Source organism: Myxocyprinus asiaticus, chromosome 5, assembly GCF_019703515.2.
Source record: "Myxocyprinus asiaticus isolate MX2 ecotype Aquarium Trade chromosome 5, UBuf_Myxa_2, whole genome shotgun sequence".
Lineage (NCBI taxonomy): Eukaryota > Metazoa > Chordata > Actinopteri > Cypriniformes > Catostomidae > Myxocyprinus > Myxocyprinus asiaticus.
This window is the reverse complement of record NC_059348.1, coordinates 36231046-36253474: the sequence shown is the minus strand read 5'-3', so window position 1 is coordinate 36253474 and position 22429 is coordinate 36231046. Positions and strand designations below refer to the sequence as shown.

The window sequence follows — 22429 nt, the reverse complement described above, 5'->3', positions numbered from 1 at the left end:
CTTCTGATTTGTGTACAAAGTTTCATGAGTTTTTGAGTATGTTAGGCCCTCAAAAATGCGATTCATTTGGGGGAAAAAAAAATACATGCATAGAACAACAGGGTCCTTGCACCATCGGTGCTCGGGCCCTAATAATTAGATTTCTCAGAAAAGGCTACTCTTAGAAAAGCGACCCTCAATGCATCTGTTTATTATTGAAACTGCACAGATGAGCAATCTGCAGTGCTCTTTCTCAGTCTCTCATTTTGCAAGCAAAATCAAGCAATAAATAAAACATTCATTTCTTAGAAAAGGCTGTTTATTGTTTTGTTTTATCTGAAATAGTTATTTGATATGATTATAAACAGAAAAGGTGCGGAAAGTGTTTGCAAAAGATTTTTTATCTTTTATATTTTAGTTCCATGCAATAAAAATGGTTAAACATAATGATTATTTTTTTCTTTAATTTGTTTGATTTGGGATGGTTAATTTTTAATTTTTAGATTTATGAAAGAATTCAAATTTAGTTCATAACATGTCACAAAAATCAAAAAACAATTTGATATACTGTATATGGAAAATATTTTAATAATTCTAATTTAATATTTTACAGTAATTACATTTACATATTGATTTAATGAGTTAAACTTCTCAACAAATCAAGAAATTCTCAAGAAACTTACATTTTGAAAAATGTATTTTGGATTGACAATCAAATAACTTTTTATCTGTTGTAACTTTTGTAAACTTAAGTTTTTGTGTGTAAATACCTTTTACTTTGAATTGTAATTTTAGTCTTTATTAAGGTGTTAAACTAATCCTTTTTGTATATGCCTTGACTTATTCATAAGAGGGCAAAAATGTAAAATAACATTTTAAAACCATTCTGCACCTAATCTTATTTTTCACTGATACTAAAAGTTAAAAAAAATAAAAAATAAAAATAAAATAAAAATTACATTAATATTAATTTCAGTCCACTGAAACAAGGTGTATGATGATTGTCTCAGAACAACTACGTATATATAGATGGAACTCTGGAGTATTTACCCAAAAATAATGGGTGAGTGCAATTTGTCGTTTCAACAAGCAATCAAACATGGTAATTTAGTTGTATCATCACAATTATTTTTATTTTTTGCCATTTCTTCTTGTGATTGTGCCTTGTTCTTTCATAAATTTGTCACCGGTGTCCTTTCAGTGACTTTAAAAAGCAGAATAAAGTTCGATGAAACTCTATCTCACCGACTGAGCCATGCCCAGAGCAGATTGTTATTTTTTTACTCTGCACAGTATCCTTATTCCAAAGCCATGTTTGTTTTTACTGGAGATGGTGATGTTGATCTGAAAAGGCAGTCAGGCACAGTTTAAAATGTATGGAAGGGGTCACCAGAAAACATCTTTGTAGCTTTGAGAAGAAAGCCACTCCTCGATCTGTTTACCATTCACTGTTGAATCTGGCCTCAGTTTGAGTCCAGCTGCTTTGTCACATCTTTCAAAGTGTTGTTTAATTTTACAACTCAAAAACTTCTGCAGAGAACATTCTGTTGGCAAGGAAATGCGATTTCTGCAGTTGACTATTATAATTACTCTAGTCCTACAGATGCTTGGCAATGTGTGTGAAATTTTCTTTGTGAATTAGCACTCAAGGTTACCTCCAGACAGATTGTGATGGAGCCCGATGTAGACAAAGAAAGGCAATTTTACCCCCATCTTTTCAAAGCAAGTGTTGCAAAGGATGAAAACCAGAAATTCAACACCCACTCAAGAGCTGACGTCATGCGTGCCTCCTCATCCATCCCCCATTCTTTTCTGTGTCAGGCAGTTGCTCGTGTCTGATGAGCACCCAGACAGGTGTGCTAGACTCAATTGCTGCATTTTAAGTGTCTCTTGGCAGACATACATGGCAAATACCTGCTCCAGGTGGACTGGCAACCCCAACGCACACACACATGCAGGGAAGAAACCGACTCGGGTTCAAGCCCTACCAGCCCTGCCCAGAAAGCCCAGCATTGGAAAAATAACTACAACAATAACTACATTCAACATGAATCTTTCGCACCTCCTCAAAATGCATGTTAATTAGTGTCCTCTCTAGCACCTGTTCAACACTACTAATAATAACAAAGGCAGTTATACCCTGCTGAACAAAACATTTTAAACCAGCCTAAGCTGGTTAGCTGCTTTAAGCTGCCTTCCAAGCCTGAAAAGTACCTAAAACTCCTCTTAAACAAGCCAACAGACCAGCCTGACCTGGCTGGGTAACCAGCTAAGACAAGCAAACCAGCTGGTTTACAATGTTGTTTTCTTTTTCAGCAGTAATCATAAAAAAAGGCACCCGATCACGGCACTCTCCCATGTCAGAAATCGGGCCAATGGGCCTTCAGGGGGTGCAATATTAATTTTACATCAAATAAACCTGCAAAAGGAAAACAAACCTTCTTCTCCCCATATGTACATGTTGTTATGCTTAAGACCATATGGGCAAGTTTATTTTTAGTTGGATTCCACTATTGGGTTTCATTAAGGCTGCTGTGAGGGACCCAGACGGCCCGCCTCAGTACAGACCATGCAGTGCCAGAGGCTGAGAGTGGTTTCCTGCCCATGTTGTGACGCAGAGTGGTGGAGCACACATGCTTATATACACACAAAGAGCATGTAGAATGGGCTCTTTGTACTCATGCTGCTGTGGCACTGCACTGACAACATTTTTCCCTTCAAAGACCAAGGCCAGCACACGACTCCAGCCACCCCAGTTCACTCTGTCTGCCCGTTTGGGCGGGTGAGAATAGGGTCAGGAATGGGAGAGAACAGTGCCATTCACTTAAATGCTCTATATCTGTACCAAAACAGTAGGCTGATGGTTCTGATTGGACTCTGCAAGCTGTTGTGATACACATGAATCCCCACTGTTGTCAGGTGTGGGCTGAAATTCTCCAGACATAACAGCATTATCAATAGTCTCTGAATGCTGTCCAGTCCTATTTAGTGCAGAGTTAGAGGATAAGACATCTTATTAGACAACTCCTTGCCGTATTTTACAATTTTATAAACATTCTCTGTTGGATGAAAGCACTTTTACATGTGAATAAAGTTCCTGCATGCAGTGGTTGGTCCTCATTTATCTCCATCCAAATGGTTGTTACATATTTCTGTCTTGTTGATGGGAGACTCTGTCTCTCTGCTGTCCCCCCAGGGAACAGAATGGAATTACAGAGCATGTTCATGAATTTATCTGCAGTTCAATGCTGTTGACAAGGCTCTGTCAGTGAACAGCCATCCTAATGCCTCTGTGCTGTTGAGAAAGTAGTAAGTTGTCAAACAGAGTGAAAACAGAATACACGAGAACCCTCCAGGACAGCTTTTGAAATAGCTAGATCAAGGCCATATTCTGATAAATAAATAAGCACTGTTGGATGGGAGGGGGGGGGGAGTGGCGGGGCTGGGTAGCTGAGCAAGTAAAGACGCTGACTACCACACCTGGAGTCGCAAGTTCGAATCCAGGGTGTGCTGAGTGATTCCAGTCAGGCTTCCTAAACAACCAATTGGCCCAGTTGCTAGGGTGGGTAGAGTCACGTTAGGTTAACCTCATCGTGGTCACTATAATGTGTTCTTGCTCTTGGTGGGGCTTGTGGTGAGTTGTGCGTGGATGCCGTGGAGAATAGCGTGAAGCCTCCACACGCGCTAGGTCTCTGCGGTAACACGCTCAACAAGCCACGTGATAAGATGAGCGAATTGACGGTCTCAGACGGGAGGCAAATTAGATTCGTCCTCCACCACCCGGAGTGATTTGAGTCACTACACCAACACGAGGATTTGAGTGCATTGGGAATTGGGCATTCCAAATTGGGGAGAGAAAAATAAATAAAAAAAGCACTGTTGGGTGTAGTTCAATTGCAAGGTAATTAGTTACTGTAATATAATTACTTTTTTAGTAAAAAAATTACATTACATTTTAAATTCAGTTGTGTTCAAAATACAGTTACTGCCTTTAAATTAATTGTATTACTTTTAAGTACATTACTAGAGTTACAAGTTTGTGAAATAAAAATTTTGAATAACTACATTTATGAATTATGCACGTCTGTTTGTGTTTCTGTGACAGCTGAAGGGTGTGCGTACCCCATCAAGTCATTATTAGTTAAATAAATAGATATATAAAACACTATGTTTAATAGGCTATGTGACAAATAATGACAAATAATAATAATGATAAACAGTTATTAAATTCCATCATACAGTAAATATTGTGGAAGTGTGGTGAAAACTGAAAAGCTCATTGTGAGCTGCTTATCATGAGAGTGCAAGCAATATTTTCTCAGCAGATAACTACACATTATTTTCAATTCTTCTGCAATGCAAATGAATCAACACCATCCATATTCTGAACACACTCATACCACATTTCAGTGACAACTGAGTGCACTGGAGAGTGATTATAGAAGATATCTTTGCCTCTAAAAATTTTAAACCTTGAGTTTACACATTGAATCCAAGACTGTGCAATTTCTAAAGAAAATCTCAGATGTTTACCCAGCTTAAAATCAGACACAAACTTACAAAAAAGGTTTCTTTAGGATTGTGATATGATGAATGGAGTTGGTAGTTATATAACTGTGTGAAAGTGAATGAAACATAATGTTTTCATTTGCTGGTCTTTGGCTAACTTGAGGACATGTGTTGGTTTAGTGCAGCGCTACTCAACACGCGGCCCTCGAGCGATCTTTTGAGGCCAGCGTTATGATATCATCATCAGAAATATATTTATTAGCAGCCTAACAAATTGTTGAGGTGTTCATTTTCATGAGGATTTACTCTAGTTCTCTGCATTGCTGAATCACGAGGGAATTCGACTGCAAGAGGATGTTACAAAATACTACTACTACTACTACTACTACTACTACTACTATTAATAATAATAATAATAATAATAATAATAATAATAATAATAATATCTGAGCATGGCTGACGTTATGAGAGCGGCGGGTCGTCTGCACGCGCGTTCTTACATAGTACATGTGCGCTCACGCGCAGCCTGTCAATCAAAAATGCTTGCTCGAAATCTCACTTGAAATCACTCAACACAGCGCGAATCTGTCCAAACTCTTGAATAGCTCAACAGAGATACAGTATGTACTTGTCATGACAACAGTATATACAGGGAAAATAAGTTTTTCCTGCAGTGACGGCGTTGAGACGTCTTCACGCAAATACATTTTAGTGATCTGCTTGGGCCTACAATGGATAATATATCGCTCTAGTTTTTGAGCACATCTCTGGTGTATGCGATGTTAAACACTTATGGTGTTTGTTAGTTGACAGTCACAGTGACAACAGAACTGATCAATATATATATTAAAAAAAAAAAAAAAAAAAAAAAAAAAATCGAACTGTTACACCCCTTATATTTAAAATAATTACTAAAAGGGAGAGTTCACCCAAAAATTAAAATTCTCCCATCATTTACTCACCCTCATGAAATCCCAGATGTGTATGACTTTCTTTTGCAGAACACAAATAAATATTTTTAGAAGAATAACAGCTCTGTTGGTCCATACACTGCAAGTGAATGGTTGCCAGAACTTTGAAGCATCAAAAAGCACACAAATACAGCATAAAAATAATCCATAAGACTCCAGTGATTAAATCTATGTCTTCAGAAGTGATATAATAGGTGTGGATGAGAAACAGATCAAGTCCTTTTTTACTATAAATCTCCACTTTCACATCTGTAAGTCACATGTGGCGCCTGTAAACCAGCTTACTTTTCACATCTGAAAGTGAAAATGGAGATTTATAGTAAAAAAGGTCTTAAATATTGATCTGAGCTGATATATAAAATAAAAAAAAAACTGTCTACAGAAGAAAGAAGACAAACTAAAAGCCTAAAATTTTTAGGTGAACTATCCCATTAATTAACATACATATACAGTATATACGTATATATAAAATTAAGAGTGCGGCCCTTGAGGGTACAGGGATCCAGCTTTGTGGCCCCTGAATTTTCCGAAGTTGAGTAGTCCTTGCATGGTTTAGAGGCCTCCATGCCCCCTTTTTCAGCGATCAAGATAATAGTTGGGTGCCTGTGTAGGTGGCATCGTGGGGTTATTTCCATGCTATTAGTCCATCAGTCCAACAGCTTGATTTTGCCTTGCTGTTTCTTAGAGCAAAACAGTGTGCATGGTAATTAAAGATGCATTATGCATGGAATATCAAATATCCATTTTGATGTCATCAGAGCGAATTGAAGAGGTATTAATAGATCTGGCAAATTTATTTCTGCAAATCCATATATCTTAATGATGAACCATTTGATGATACTTTTGTTGACATAGACATTGCGAAATGTAATATCCACTGAAATTGAAGATTCTTCAATGGGAAGCAAATTCTACATTCAGCAATAATAAAAAAAAGTTAGCCTCTTCCCATGAATATTCTATTTTATGCTATGATTATACTACAAAACCAGTAATGAATAAATAAATAAATTAACAGATAAATGAATAAATAATAAATAGCAATTGAAAAAGGAAGGAAGATAGAACAGGAAGAAGATGAAAAAGGAAAATTGTTTTAACACAGATGGATTCAAATGCAAAAAATAAAATGAATTCATTAAGGCATTCATTGAGCTAACAAGACCATGCTTAAGGGATGCTGAATAATTTATTAATGCCAAGGTTAAATCGACAGCACTTCAAGAAAAGCTTTTAGCTACTTAGCTGTGCTTGTCAAAACATTCACAAATTCTTATGGTAAGACATCTATTTCCGCATAAGACAAAAGTAATTAAGCAAGCTTCATGGCTGTGCATGCTATAGTAAACAAAATCAGAGTTAATTCCCCTTTGGATTCCTTCTCACTTAACATGATAAATAAATCTACTCCTTAAATGTGTTTTATTGCCATTTTGTGCATAAAAGAAACATTATTACGGCAATTAATACATCAAAATGATGGGCACATTTATAGAAATCCTATAGAAGGATACTGTTCATTGAATATTCAGCACACTGAATATGTTATAATGCTTGGGAGAGATATCACCCTAAACCTTTAATGCACTCACATATCTGACAATTATTGTAATATTAATTAAATGTTCCTCTTCATATGTATTACCATCCACACAGGTCTGCAAATCCTCATTGGCTGTCCTATGAAAATCAGGTGTAGGTGCAGCATATAATATTATTCTGTGCTGCAAACTGTATTGAGAAAGTCTATTCATTCTGAGTACACCTCTTCAGGTCGAGCCATGTTGTGCGATGTTCAGAAGATGTAAATACAACCGTTGAAGAAAAGCATGAAGTGGTCATTTCGTGAGGAAGTGTGCACAGGGAGGTGTCACGAACGTGTCAAACACAATGGATGAGTCAACAATTGCTATGACTGAGTTAGTCAACATCCTCTCAGGCAAGCTCCTACACATCGATGCTGGCAGAACATCTGCTTGGTTCCCCGTGATCTAATCTGAAATACTCTCAGTTCAACTTATGGCCTGTAAAATTATTTTTACATCCGTGATTCTTGACTCTATGGGCTCTCATTGGACCTGTGGTGCAGAAGGTGGTGGACTCGCTCATGATTTTTAATTAGAACAATAATAATTCATGAGAACTTTTGAATTCTGCAGATGAGAATCACCTTTCCCTCAAAATGCTCTTTCGCACAACATAAGGAATAATTTTTTCACAATTCAGTGAACAGTGAATATTACCCCTGTAATCTCGTCAACACAGAGGAAGCCTGTGCTTCAAAGATGAGACAGTTGGCATTAGTTGATGTGCATAGTAAACTTTGCAGACATTTTATGCTATCTGCATTCATTTCCTCTCAGTGTTGCTCTCCTCAGTCGCAACAAACTTGATTTCTGCATTGGCCGTGCGGGAGGTGACACTGCTGTCTCTCACTTTGTGTCTGAAGAGGAAGGGGAAGGTCTTCCTGAAAGACTTGCGGAAGCTGGCCCCAATAAAACCATAGACAATGGGGTTGATAGAGGAGTTGGCATAGGACATGCAGTTAGCCCAGGTTTTGATCTTGTATGTCGCATAGTTGGCCTTGAAGTTGGGATAGAATGACTGGAAGAGGACAAAGATCTGAATGGGACCCCAGCAGATGGTGAAAAGGACAACAATGACCACTACCATTTTGGAAATCTTGCTCCTAATGGAGATAGTTCTTTCTGAGAGCAAGTGGACCTGGAAATAGACAAGGTTTTGACAGGATTATAGCAGGCAAATGGGTTGGAAATGTGCTTTGACTTCAAATACTCATCGAATTATATTTTTAAAGGATGGCTTTTACAGTGGGAAACTTACCGCAAAGTATTTGGATAGTGAAGTCACACTTAAAATGTCAGAATTACATTGGATTTGATACAAAATATAAAACCAAGTGGCATATGCAAATAAATCATGCTAGGCAATTTCAACTTCACTTTTCTGAGTTTCTGATTTTGCAATTATGTTTAACCAGCTGGTCTCAAGGTGATTTTAGTTAATGTATATGTTATGTAATGTATATGTAATGTTTTGCTTGAGATGTATGCTAGTGCTATCTTTATTTAACCCTCAGAGAACCAGCGTAGCAGAATTGCAACATTTGTTTACAGCAATTAAACAACACTGACACTCTGAACTGTATCACAACAATAGTTATGGTACGAAAACAAAAAATGCATATTTAATGTCACAGTTCACCAATGTCACACAATAGTCATCCCAAAGCAAAATGTGCTTTAAATCAAGATTTTCCTATAGACTGCCACTGTAATCTGAAGTCCCACAAAATTTACCATAAAACAAATAATCAAGGTTATAATTATTAGTGGCTTCCTAAAAACATGTTCAAAAAAGGAAAAGAAAATTAATAATCATTTAATAATATCTATGCATAAGTCTCTGAGGATTAAAATACATGCCACATGGTTTGTTTTATAATACATTTTTATACATGTTTAAAGTGTGACTAAACTTGCTTTGTAAAAGTATTCATTATAAATTCTACACTGAAATGTAGTTATTCGAGGTTTCTATGTACTGACATTTAACATATAATTAAAATTGCTTAAATATTCTTTTAAAAACTGTAATATGCTGTTTGCATAAGTATTCAATGCCATTTTGTGGCAGAAGTTTAAACTTTGCCTAGATAAAAAAAATAAACTTTTTAATTTATTTTGTTATTTCAGAAGCATTACAATTGATTGCACAGGTACAATCTACCTGTGAACCATTCAAATAAATACCACATTTTCTGGATGAAACCCCCACAAAATCAAGAAAATATTTTCAGGTTAAGAATCTGAAGGAGAGCTGTGAAACTGAACCTTAAAGTCTAACTTTATCTTCAAGTGTTCAAGTGAAGATAAAATGACAAGGAAGATAATGTGAAACAAATGCTTAAATTAGAAAAGCCTACAACAAAATATCCAGGTGTGGATGCAACTATGGACACTGTTCGTTCAACTTTATGGAGGTAAATGTCACATTTAACTGCATGTACTGCAAAGAAAAAAGTGTTTTGCCAAAAGTCACTATGAAAGAAAGAGACTTCTGAACATCTCTGAGCACATTTGTTGGCCAAAAAGCATTACAGTGACTCACCTGTAATGCGTGAACGTTTTTTTTTTTTATTTCTGAGATGAGACCAAGATAGAGCTTTTAGCTTTTACGCCAAAATTCAAAGCGAACCTCTAGCACAAATCTAACACTGCCCACGCCTGAAATAGTCACTATACCTACAGTGAAGTGTGGTGGTGGTAGCAGCAACACATCATGCTGTGGGGCTGCTTTTCATTATCCAACTGGGAATATTCTCAAAATAGAAGGAAGAATTGATAGTGCAAAATACAGGAAAATACTGCAAATCTCAATCCAATAAAAAACATTTTTTTGTTTGCAAAGTGTCTTTTGACTTATCTAAACAATGTGTATCAAATCTGCCTGGAGGATAATGGGCCAAAATCAAATCTGAACAATGTGAAGTTGGGCCACACTTTCACCTGAAGATTCAATGCTATATAAAGTCTATACAGTAAATATAATAGGGCTATATATTAATTATATAAAAAAAAAACATGTTAATCATGCCCCGTGATGCGTACGTAAATTCTGTAATAAAAGTACGGATTTTCCTACCATACGAGCAATTCAGGCTTGAAGTACATTTGTTTGTACGAGCTGCCTCAATAGGTGGCAGCGTGTCTCAGCAAACCTCACAACCATCGCAGCTACAGAATGAGAACTACTCACTTAGGAGGAAGCACAACAGAATACAGGAATCTTGAGATATTCAAAGTTTCGACTACTTTTAACTTGACACAGCATCCAAAAAATTAGCCGTTTATGTTGCTGAATACGAGTGAGACAGTCCAAATGTATCCGTCTGAGGCACGCACATGTACATAGAGCGACAATTAAAAATAGTGCAGACGGAACGCAAGAACGCGTACTCTGCGAACTTGACACAATGATGTCAGCTGTAGGCTTGTTCAATGGTATGAATATAAAATAAACAATATATTGAGTTCTTATAAGCCACTTTTTGTAGTGTCAAATCAATACTTTATTCATCTGCCACAATAATGCAATTTATTTCAAAGTCAATTTCAATCAGTATTATATATGTATATATAATGCCCTGAATTATTGTGCATTATTTGTATAAATTATTTTTATTTGGAGGCCTTTCTCAGTGAATAATGATGTATGCGATTAATTGCAATTTATTTGATAAATTCATCGGCATGTCATGAAATTTATGTAAATAAAATTTTTAATTGATTGAAAGCTCTAATATAGGCCTACTGATTAAATAAAGGTTACAACTCCAACTTCTTTATTTCTTTGCTGTTGCAGAGAAGAAAAGAAGCCAAGATATTACAATGACCTCTCAAGAGCATAGACAACTGAATTATAGATCAAAGCATATATAGCCTTTCATACTTTCAGTGCCATATCACCCTGTACTGTACATGGTGATATGGCACCATGACTGTACATGGTGTAACAGGCATAAATAATTAGTCTTGATGTGTAAACAGATTTCCTGACAATCATATCCAGTGCTTGAAGTGTGTGGTACGCAACAGTAGTACGCAGTACATGCACTTCTATAATTTACTCTATAGAGTAGCGGCAGATTTTCTTGCGTACCATCACTTCTCAGAGTCTCCTGGTAAGATGTAATGTCTTTATTTAATGTAAGTCAGTGATTTGATGCGACCCGCCAATCATTTTTATCTGACCATCTAAATGATTTAGATGAAATCGCGGTAAGTTTTGGGTGAGCACATTTTATCACGTCTTATTCACTCAAATGTATTTATGCAAATTGGTTAACTGCTGGGTGCAGTCAGAACTACAGACTTAAAAAAAGCTGTTGCAGAAGTGATGTTAACCTTTTATCACAAGAGACAAAACGATGATGAAAACCGAACCTTCAAAGAAAATACACAGGAAAAAGTGCTTTTATTCTCCATTCTTTTTTGTAGTGCTCGAAAAAGATTATGTGAATTGTCATTGAACTTGCCTATGCATACAGTATATCCTGACATTGTTTGATTCTACATCGTTCTCAATCCTGAACATAATCAAATCAGGTTCTTCAACATTTCTAAAGATTATTATCTGCACAAGTATCTGGCTCCAGTGTGCAAATTAATGTGTGCAGGATAAGGAAGGCAAATTTTGCCCTCATTGATTGAGAGGATAATAAAAAAAATTTAAAAAGGTAAAACAGACATAATGCCCTTTTTCAGTTTTAGGCTACATTTATTTTGTGTAAAAAGACAGTTCTACATTAGATTGCCATTGTTCTCTTATGTGTGTTGATATTGACAAAGATACAGACTTTAGCAGATCTAAATATTCTTTCTCAGTTTTCATATACAATAACCCTACTTTGTGTGTTTTTATTTTCAAAGTAAAGCTAATCAAAACCTATATGTTAGTTGAGGATGTAAGTTCATATTTGTTCTTCAGCCAGATCTTAAGAAGGAATTTACGGCCAGACCTTGAAAACTTTATTTAAATACCTCTTTTAACGTAATTAAATATTATTTTAATGTAAATAAGTACATTATTAACCATTTTGTTTTTACATGTGAACATGTTAGTTACAATAAAAAAATAAAAAAATAAATCAAGTTTAATACTAACAAGCACTGATCATACCTGATGGTTGTTATCCACTGGTTCCACAGAGGCATGTCCAACTCTCTTCAGCATGAAGGAATAGCAAAAGGAGATGGTAAGGACAGGCAGTAGATAAACTGCTATGAACTGATAAAGGATGAAAGCCTTCTCGTGGGTCTTTGATGGGAACCTCTCCATGCAGTACTTTCTTGGTCCATACCAATAGCCATCTTCAAGCCGCTGGTACAGGAAGATTGGTATGGAAAGAATGAAGGAACCTAATTGCATGAGAGAAATAAAGATGGGAACGTTTCTGTAAGTGCTCGTTCCATTTTTAATCTTTTAAATTTAATGGAATATTTAATGGGTTAAATGCCACTTAAGCTCTGCCACAGCAATTACTACAGAAATGCACTTACAATGGATGCCCATGGGGCATGTTGACCGGAGTGTTTAAAACAAGAAATGTGGAGCTCCTCATTTTGTTAAAGCATTTATATGAATTCTACATTTAAAAAAAGGTTTGATTTTGAGCTGTAAAATATGAATCATCCTTTAGAAGGGGGACTAATTTTCTAGGTGGATAAAATTCTGGCTCAACCAATGGTTTGAGTTTACAGCAGGATTATCTGTTTGTCCAACCAGTGGCTGAAGGACACAGTGTTCAGGAAACCTGTTTGAAAATAGTTTTTCAATTCTGTTTGGTAATGCTAGTGGTGCAGAAATTATGCACTTCAGCTCTCATTTTTTTTCATGGTTCTGTAAACTTGCCGCATGGCTGGCCCAGACTCTGTTGGCACCTTAGGCGAGATTTCAGATTGCCCCCCAAATACCAAATTTGACCAACAACAAATAACCTGTTCCAAATTACCCTGTGATTGTTTGAATATAGTGATAAATGTTAAACTATAGATACAATTTGAGGTTAATGCCATCCACGTTTGTGTAGGTCCTTTGCCGTCACTTTTTGTGCAAAAAAATGAAGGATATGTGGTTTCAAAACTGCACATGCCCGGACTTCTTTGTGGCAAAGTCATCAATGACAATTATTTAATACATTTAATGAATAGTAACATTAATGCATTTAATTATGGCCATACAATAAAAATAGAAAAGATCAGATGCCATTAAAACTCTTTTTTATACTACACTTCACACTTTCCAGACCTCCTGCTGTGCCCAGGTACTTCGCTGAATATCAGATTTTAATGACAAATGCTCCTTTGGCTGATGTTTTGTGCTTGTCACTTTTAGTAAATTTTGTAGGCTATTTTCTGGTTATTATTTTTGGGTTTTTTTGCCATTGACATGCAAGTGACAGCTTTACAGGTCACATAAAGAGGTTGCACTACAATTATCTGACGGACCCAGTTGTAAAATTTCCATCATGGTCTATTTTTATCAGTCATATTATTTTACATTTCCTTGATACATAGTACACTTGACATTGTATCTATACAGTCTACATTTTCAGTAAAAAATGACAATGCGTAAACACTTGAAAACTGATGCGCACTTTCAAATACACTATATGATATACCTAACTGTAGAGAGGACATCATTATGAAGACAAAGCCACATCCCGGACATTTTTAGCCAATTCTGAAATCCCACCCAGATGCTTTTTTCAGTTCTGAAAAGAGGACATGTCCTGAAAAAAACTATGTGTCACCCCATTTATCAGTACTGAAAGGATGTTAGTGTATCATTTTGCTCAACACAGGGGTAGAGGGGCGAACAGTCGTCATGAAAGGGCACACTTCTGAAAAAAAAAAATTCCTCTCGTGCAGCGCCCCCCTGTCATTTTGCACCCATGACATCCGGCTATGACCCCTATGCCATGGGCCGGCCCTGACTTGCCCAAAAGACTTCTATTTGCAACACTGCACATAAATTAAGTAATGAGTTAAAAATATTTTCTGTAGTCAACATCTGTAACTAGCTGTTAACCACTGAACATTATTTTCCGGCTGAAATATGACTTAATAAATACTACTTAAGAGAAAACAGCCTGTATTTCTTATGAAAAGCATAAATTTAGGAGGGTGGCAGCCTCAGCCCTTATTTTTAAATTTAAAGTTCTAATCCATTAAATGACTTACCAATCCAGATACAGATGCTGACAAACATTGCAACACGAGGGGTCCGATGGTGAAGGGATTTCAGGGGGTACACAGTCACATAGCAACGGTCTCCACTCATCGCGGTGAGCGTGATGCATGTTGCCTGTACAGTCACCTACAAATTGCCAAACCATGTTTGTTACAAACCGGTCTCATGACAAATCATAATAATTGTATGAATATTACGATGGCGAAATGGTAAGAAATTGTATGAGTTAGCTCGTACAAAATCATACTACTTTTACCCACATAGAGCAAAAAACAAACTGACCAATGAACAATGTTATTATGATTTTGACTTAGTTTAACCCCTAACCCAAACCAAAATCTTATCATAAAGTTTAGCACCTGACCTTGCCCAATCCCTAAACCTAACCATACTTTTAATAGGAAAATAACTTTTGAGTACCAAGGAAGAAATTACAGTTTAAATGGCAGTTTATTGACATGCAGTGCATCAGTCATTTGTATGGCATAAAGAAATATGAAATGAGTAACGAAAGACTGTATGTTCACAGACATTTTCTTTCTTACAATAAAGTGTTGGATCGGAGGCTAGCTGAAATTTGATGCCTGTATTTGAAATTCTGTTCATTGATTGGCTGGTCTAAAAGTCGTACCTTTTTATGCAAGTCAAGTCGTACGATATCTTAGGATTTCATTATCTCATACAAATTATTATGAGTTGTCATGAGATTGTTGATTTGTTGCCATGTGTTCGTCTCCCTATGAGTATACACAAGAACCACAAGCATCAACAGAACACACAAAACTGGATTTAACTGAAGATCTGATTGCTAAGGAAAACTAGCACATCAAAGACACCTTATAATGCTTTCAATAAATGGCAGTCTTGCTCAACTCATCACCTTTTAAATTAATTCTAGATGAGGAGAAAAATACACCATTCACTTGGTGTTTGTCTGGTGAATAAATTGAACTGAAGAACCTGAATGCTCATCTTAAATTAAAGAATCAGGTAGGAGAAGAAGCTTTTTTATTGGGCGTTTCTCATGCAAGCTTAACTATCCTTTAGCTCTTTGATGCAACAGGTGTGAACAAAGACTTGTTCCATCATCTTTTGTGGAAGGTATCTAATGATAAAACTGAAAGGGTGTGCTTAGCCCCTCCTTTGAGGGGGTGTTTGTAGGCCTGTGTGTATGATTCGATAAGTAGTACATCAGCTTTTGGATCAAACCAGCACAAAGGGTTTGGGTTTAAAAAATACCAAAACCACAACTGAATTTATGTAATTATTCCTCCCACAGTGATTACAAATGAAAGCTGTTGCTTGGTGTTGGTGTAAGCTGTTCATCCGTACTGCTAAATGAAATACAACAAAGAATGAAGATTTATAAACGAATGAGACATTTTTATGTGCGCAAAGGATCATTTTAATGGCTTCTTGCACTGTAATATTGATTTATAAAGAATTTACTTTAAAGTGCAGCTGCAACAGGAATAAAGGAACTAATTAGACTTCAGATGTTTGACTGGCCAGCATAACCATTAGTCTCATATTGGTTTTGCTTTTCTTGTCGTTTCACACCAGCTTTTATATAAGCATACTCAAAATGTGTCCTACTTTTTCTTTTTGGCCAAGACAGCCTTTCATAAGGCAGAGAATAAAGATTGACTCACTTCCTCTGTTGTCTACAAAAAAAAAAAAAAGATTAGGGATGATTCATAAATCCTGAATTGCCACAAAAAATAGATGTTCTTCTATCATGTAAACCCAAATGGGGCTAGTTGTCACACTTTTTAATACAACGCATATTTCTCAGGGTATAGGGTTATTTTTAAAAGTCAGATTCTATATAGGCACATACCTTTAAATCTTGGCTACAAAATGCTATTGAACATTTCCACTGTATATGCCCCAGAAAAAGTCATTGATCTAAAGGGATAGTTCATCCAAATATGAAAATTCTCTCATCATTTACTCACCCTCATGCCATTCCAGATGTGTATGACTTTCTTTCTTCTGCAGAACACAAGTGAAGATTTTTAGAAGAATATCTCAGCTCTGTAGGTCCTCACAATGTAAGTGAATGGTGGCCAGAACTTAGAAGGTCCAAAAAGACATAAAGGGAGCATAAAAGTAATCCATATGACTCCAGTTGTTAAATCTGTGTCTATTAAAGCGATACGATAGGTGTGGGTGAGAAACAGATCAATATTTAAGTCTTTTTTTTTTTTTACTGTAAAATTATTTTTTTTTACTGTAAATCTACACTTTTACTTTCACACCACAATGTGGAAGTGACTTTCACTTTCACATTCAGCCACCTACTGGTTGGGGCTGGTCAAAGTTGGAGATTTACAGTAAAAAAGGACTTAAATATTGATCTGTTTCTCACCCACACCTAACATATTGCTTCGGAAGATATGGATTTAACCACTGGAGTCATATGGATTACTTTTATGCTGCCTTTATGTCCTTTTTGGATCTTTGTGTCCTGGTCACCATTCACTTGAATTGTGAGGACCTACAGAGCTGAGATATTCTTTCAAAAATGTTAGTTTGTGTTCAGCAGAAGAAAGAAAATCATACACATCTGGGATGGCATAAGGGTGAGTGAATGATGAGATAATATTTGGGTGAACTACCCTTTAAGACAAAGTGACCTTTTGTGAAAACATTCCTCAATGGATCCTGCCATTAAAAAGTCTATTGTTGTTTTTGAGCAAGCATTAAGCACTAAAACTTTAAATTGAAAGGAAGCATACAAAAACTTGTCCAAATAACTAAAACTAGGTGTTTGAAACTAACAGACAAAACCACTGCAAGAGAAAACACATTTGTGTAATTGGACTTTTGACTCAAAATCATATAATTTCTAAGATATTGTAATTGTGACAATTTCCCTTTGTGACATCTTGCCCCTGCTCCCCCATTCCTTAGAATGAACAGAACATTTTCTATTAAATGGCATCTTTCTGTTCTGATGTAAAATCTGTAAGGGTGTTGTAAATGGAGATGTTTTATTCACAGTGGATTACCTAATTCTTGATGTATTGTTGCAGTACGGCCGCTCACTTTATTGATTTTTACCTAAGAAAAAGAACTATTGTCTAGGTCTTTATCAGTGGACAAATCCATTTATTGTTACTGAGTGACACCGCTGGATACCGTATTCAAATCCAAAATTCTATCAGCATTGATCTTTGGGACTTTTTATGACTCTTACTTCTATTTCAAAGTAACTTTTTCAGCATAGCCATTGCCCTAAAGGCATTCTGAAATGATGCAGCAGAGACATTTGCACACCCAGGGTTGGGAGGGTTACCTTTGAAATGTATTCCACTACAGATTACAGAATACATGCTGTAAAATGTAATTTGTAACGTATTCCGTTAGATTACTCAAGGTCAGTAACGTATTCTAAATACTTTGGATTACTTCTTCAGCACTGGTAGATTTTTTTCACTTGTTTTGACTATAAAAACTCTGCCAGTACAGTAAGACAAAATACACATGTTAAAAATACATTCTCTGAAAAACCTAAATATCTAATGCAGTGTTGCTTCTAAAACAAGATAAATCAAACTGATCTTGTTTTAAGGATTTTTAGATATTTTACAGGAAAACAATACAAAAATTATTATCAAGAATAAGATTTTTGCCCTAATATCAAAGGTCTTACTAGAAAAAAAGAAATTATGATCTAACATGAATTTTCTTGATAAAAAAATATGATCGTGCCTGGTAACATGTGCATGTAAAATGGCTAGAAATAGCATTTTAGCTTAGTGTAAAGCTGACAATTTATACAAGGTTTATTTCTATTTCTTCTGCTCCAAACTTACTTCAAACTTACTTCTCTGTCTGCTCGTATGAATGTAACACATCATAAGAAAGTGTTTCACCGCTGTTCAAATGCACTTTGGATCGCATTTATATGTATACATTTTTCCATCTGAAAGGACTAAATATTAAATGAAACAAATGACAATGAAATGCAAAATAATCTCTTCAGTAATCTAAATACTTTTTGAAAGTAACTGTACTCTAATTACCAATGATTTAAATTAACTGTAGTGGAATACAGTTACATATATTTTGTATTTTAAATACATAATCCCATTACATGTATTCTGTTACTCCCCAACCCTGTGCACACCACACCAAACATGAAATATCATATTTATGCACAGTGAACTAGTTATTTTGTATAAAGTTCTTCCCTGCAGTGCCATTCTTACCTGTTGGAGAAAAGCAACAGATTTGCACATGAAATCTCCAAATATCCAGCCAGGCAGAGGGTACAACGTAGCAGTGAACGGCACACAGCATAGCAGGAAAATGATGTCAGTAGCAGCCAAGTTAGCTGAGGAAAATATGTGTTATGAATCCAAGGTACAAAAAGTTAAATATTGAATGTGCAATGTGAGGACATAGTGAACCCTGTGTTGATGAGCTACATGGATGCTTGAAATGTTGTGAAGCTACAACAATGTGTGAAGGATAATCAAGATACAGGAAGATATGGGTGGATGAAACTGTCAGGAACGGTGTAGTGGAGCGAAAGAGTGGATTAATTTGTAAATATGATGAAATACAAGCTCAGAAATAAATGTCTTGTTGGATGTTAATCTGTCCTCATGTTCAGGTGAATGAAATTCACTTGTGATTGCAAGCAGTCTAAAAGTAGAAATATATTGGGAACACTTTACATTAAGGTTGTTAACATGAATAACAATGACCAATACTTTTACAGCATTTATTAATCTTGGATAATGTTATTTTCAACATTTACTAATACATGTTTAAAATTAAAAGTTGAATATATTAACATTAGTTAATGCAATATGAACCAACATGAACTAACAATGAATAAAAGTGTTTTTATCAATTGACATTAACCAAGTTTAATAAATGCTGTTTAAAAAAGATGTTAATTGTTAGTTCATACATAATGCATTTACTAATGTTAACAAATGGAACCCTATTGTAGAGTGTTAAAATGCACTATACAGATACAGATCCTTTTTTATAGGTCAAGAGAGTTCAGGTGATTATTCTTTTCATCTTTTTATTAGTAATCCGAATTGAAATCCGAATCAGAAATCAGAGTTTTTACTGTCCAAGTGTGCTTACATGAAATTCAACTTAGTACTGTAATCATTCATGTTCTGTTCTGAGAAATGTTAAGGCATTGCCTAACCTCACAATCGCATGCCAGTGGTCCTTATTAGATTAGATTAGATTAGATTAGATTGGATTCAATTTATTGTCACCATGCAGGGTACAAGTACGGAGCCAATTAAATACAGTTAGCATCAAACTAGAAGTGCAAATAGTAATAAAGTTAAATCCATTTTGTAAAGAGAAAAAATTCTTCAGAATTGTGATGAATTCCTCAAGCGAAAGCATTATGATTTACTGACAGCACATCATCCAGTGGTTAATGAATCACTCCAACTAGTATAATACTAATGCACTGTCAATAGCTGCTTAGCGATTCCTGCCATCACAGTGTAAAAATGTATTATTTTCACAGTACTGATACTGCGCATGTGAAATATCCATACTACTTGCTAAATTATCCTTTGGGAGACATGATGGGCATTACAAGTGCAGACAACAGATCGGATTGGCTGAGACTCACCAATGTAAAAGTTAGTGGCGGTCCTCATCTGTCTGTGTTTGGAGATTACATAAATGACCAGAGAGTTCCCGATCAGCCCCACCAACATGATGAGGGAGAAGAAGAGGGGCACAAGCCAAGCGTCCGTCAGGAAAGGGTGCTCCCCTTCCTCTGTTTCCTCCATAGAGGAGTTTCCAATGGAACCATTTAAGGCCTCAGTTGAGTTCCCGTCACTTGCAAACATGATTTTAAACTCACTTAGAAAATAAGATGAAAAAAGCTAAGTTTCTTCACTCAGGCAGTGACAAAACAAAACACAACATCCTCATTCCAACATATCCAAACCATTTTAAGGAAAACAAGACTGAAGTTGATTTTTCATGAATCTCATGTTAGCCACTGAGGTAGTTTTGCAGATAGGCAGGGATTTGAGGAAGATGACCGCAGCAATTTGTCTGACTTCTCCTCAGCTCTTTGAAAAAGGAGCCCTGTGAGCTGTATCCACTCAAAGACAGAGTGGATTATCTCCCATTGGCTTTATACACACAGCCTGTACACACGTGGCAACAGAATTATTGTAGAATGAAGAACTGATGTCAGGTTGCCTAGCAACAATTTTAGGGCTCTGTATCTCACACCACTGCTCTGTGTATGGAGAGCGCAAACCATAAATGTGGCATTTACCCGCAACATACACATAGCCTAAAGATACGCAGACAAAACTGTGATTTATATATATATTATATATATTGTGATTGCAAGAAATTGCCCATGTATTCAGATGGTCCCTTACCACATCCTTCACAGTGATAGTATTCAATATATTGTTGGATCTGTGTAATTTTGTACATCATATTGAACATTTATATTTAATTTCTGTTTTTCAATAAAAAATCCACAGTTTTAGCGCAATGTGGGGACTTTTCAGGCTGTCCCTTACCTCACCCTCCACAGTATTAGCACGTTTCAGCACAGTGTGTGGACTTTTCAGACGACCCCTTACAAAATGTCCAACTTACATCAACGTTAAAGATCTGGAACGATTTCGCCATGACGCCATCTGACCAGTTTACGGGACAAATCGAATCAATACAAGATGCATGATTTCATACTTAAATACGGGACGATCCCGTATGCAAAGTGTGGATGTGGAAAATCGTGAGTTTATCGGGGAGAAATTGTAAATCGGGAGTACACCGGGAGGAAGGGTGGAAAAACGGGAGAAACCCGGTAAAATCGGGAGTGTTGGCAGGTATGAATGTGATTGGTCGCTTTACATGTCAGTTAGACAGCTACTCCTGTCTAAGTGGGCAGTTCTTGGCCAATTTAAGCTACTATAAGGTCTAGATCTTTGCCATTTTAATCAAAGGTATGGCTACGCAGCGCTGTATTTCAATTAAGTGTTAAAGGAATAGTTCACCCAAAAAATGACAATTCTCTAATCATTTACTCACTCTCATGACTTTCAATTTTCTGCAGAACACAAATTAAGATTTTTAGAATATCTCAGCTCTGTAGGCCCATACAATGCATGTGAATGATAACCAAAACTTTGAAGCTCCAAAAAGCATATAAAGGCAGCATAAAATGTAAACCATACGACACCAGTGGTTAAATCCATGCCTTCAAAAGCTAAATGATTGGTGTGGGTGAGAAACATCAATATTTAAGTCCTTTTTTTACTATAAATATCCACTTTTTACCAGCCCGACAAGCAGCTGGCGGTGTGCAAGAAGAATGGGAATCACCCAGAAACAAATTAAGAAGAATGTAAAAGTGAAAGTGGATATTTATAGTACAAAAAAGGACATTTATTTAACCAGTGGAGTGATATGGATTACTTTTATGCTGCCTTTATGTGCTTATTGAGCTTCAAAGTTCCATTCACTTGCATTGTATGGACCTACAGAGCTGAGATGTTCTTCGAAATTTTTTTGTTTGTATTCAGCAGAAGAAAGAAAGTCATATGCATCTGGCATGGCATGAGGTTGAGTAAATGATGAGAGAATTTTCAATTTTGGGTGAACTAAGTAGTAGTACATATAATTTAAAACTTAATACAAAAACGTATCTGAAAACATTAAATATTTAATTTCATATGTTCATAGTGACCATGCTTAACAGTAAATATTATCTGAAACCTTTAAAACAAAAACACGTCTGAAAACATTAGATGTTTCTACCTTAAATTAAATTAATAGTTCATGTAATCATTCATTCAGTGCTCAGATCACTCTTGCACTGAGTGTTGGCAGCATGGTACACCTTACAGCACTAAATCATTGTTGAACAGTTTTGGTAAAAAAAAAAATTAAAAAAACCTTGTATGCCTGCAAGGTGGTTTTGAAGTTCACAGGAAAACCACTAAACAAAAATTGGTATTCTGCTGCCGGCATTTTCAGAGGCTCCGGGGATTTTGGCCTGCTACAGCTCGGCATCACGATGCACTGAAGGGCTGAGCTTCAAAAGTGTCTTGTCTATGGGCCATGTTCACAAAGCTCCAGAGGCCAGCCATCCACAGGAGCTTAACATTACAAGTTTCACTGCGGGAATTTATATTATTCCAAAAGTACTTTGCCATAGAAATAATTGG

At 36.1% G+C, this 22429-nt stretch overlaps 1 protein-coding gene across 1 annotated transcript; it reads right to left on the bottom strand.

Annotated features, from left to right (window-relative positions):
* Nucleotides 1-7808: 7808 nt before the first annotated feature.
* On the bottom strand, nucleotides 7809-20080 carry LOC127441600 (G-protein coupled receptor 54-like). The gene is made up of 5 exons (XM_051699195.1): nucleotides 19858-20080; nucleotides 18452-18576; nucleotides 14225-14360; nucleotides 12162-12400; nucleotides 7809-8183 (listed from the first exon to the last, which is right to left on the bottom strand). Exons 1-5 carry the CDS (start codon nucleotides 20078-20080, stop codon nucleotides 7809-7811), a joined length of 1098 nt encoding a protein of 365 aa, XP_051555155.1.
* Nucleotides 20081-22429: the final 2349 nt, after the last annotated feature.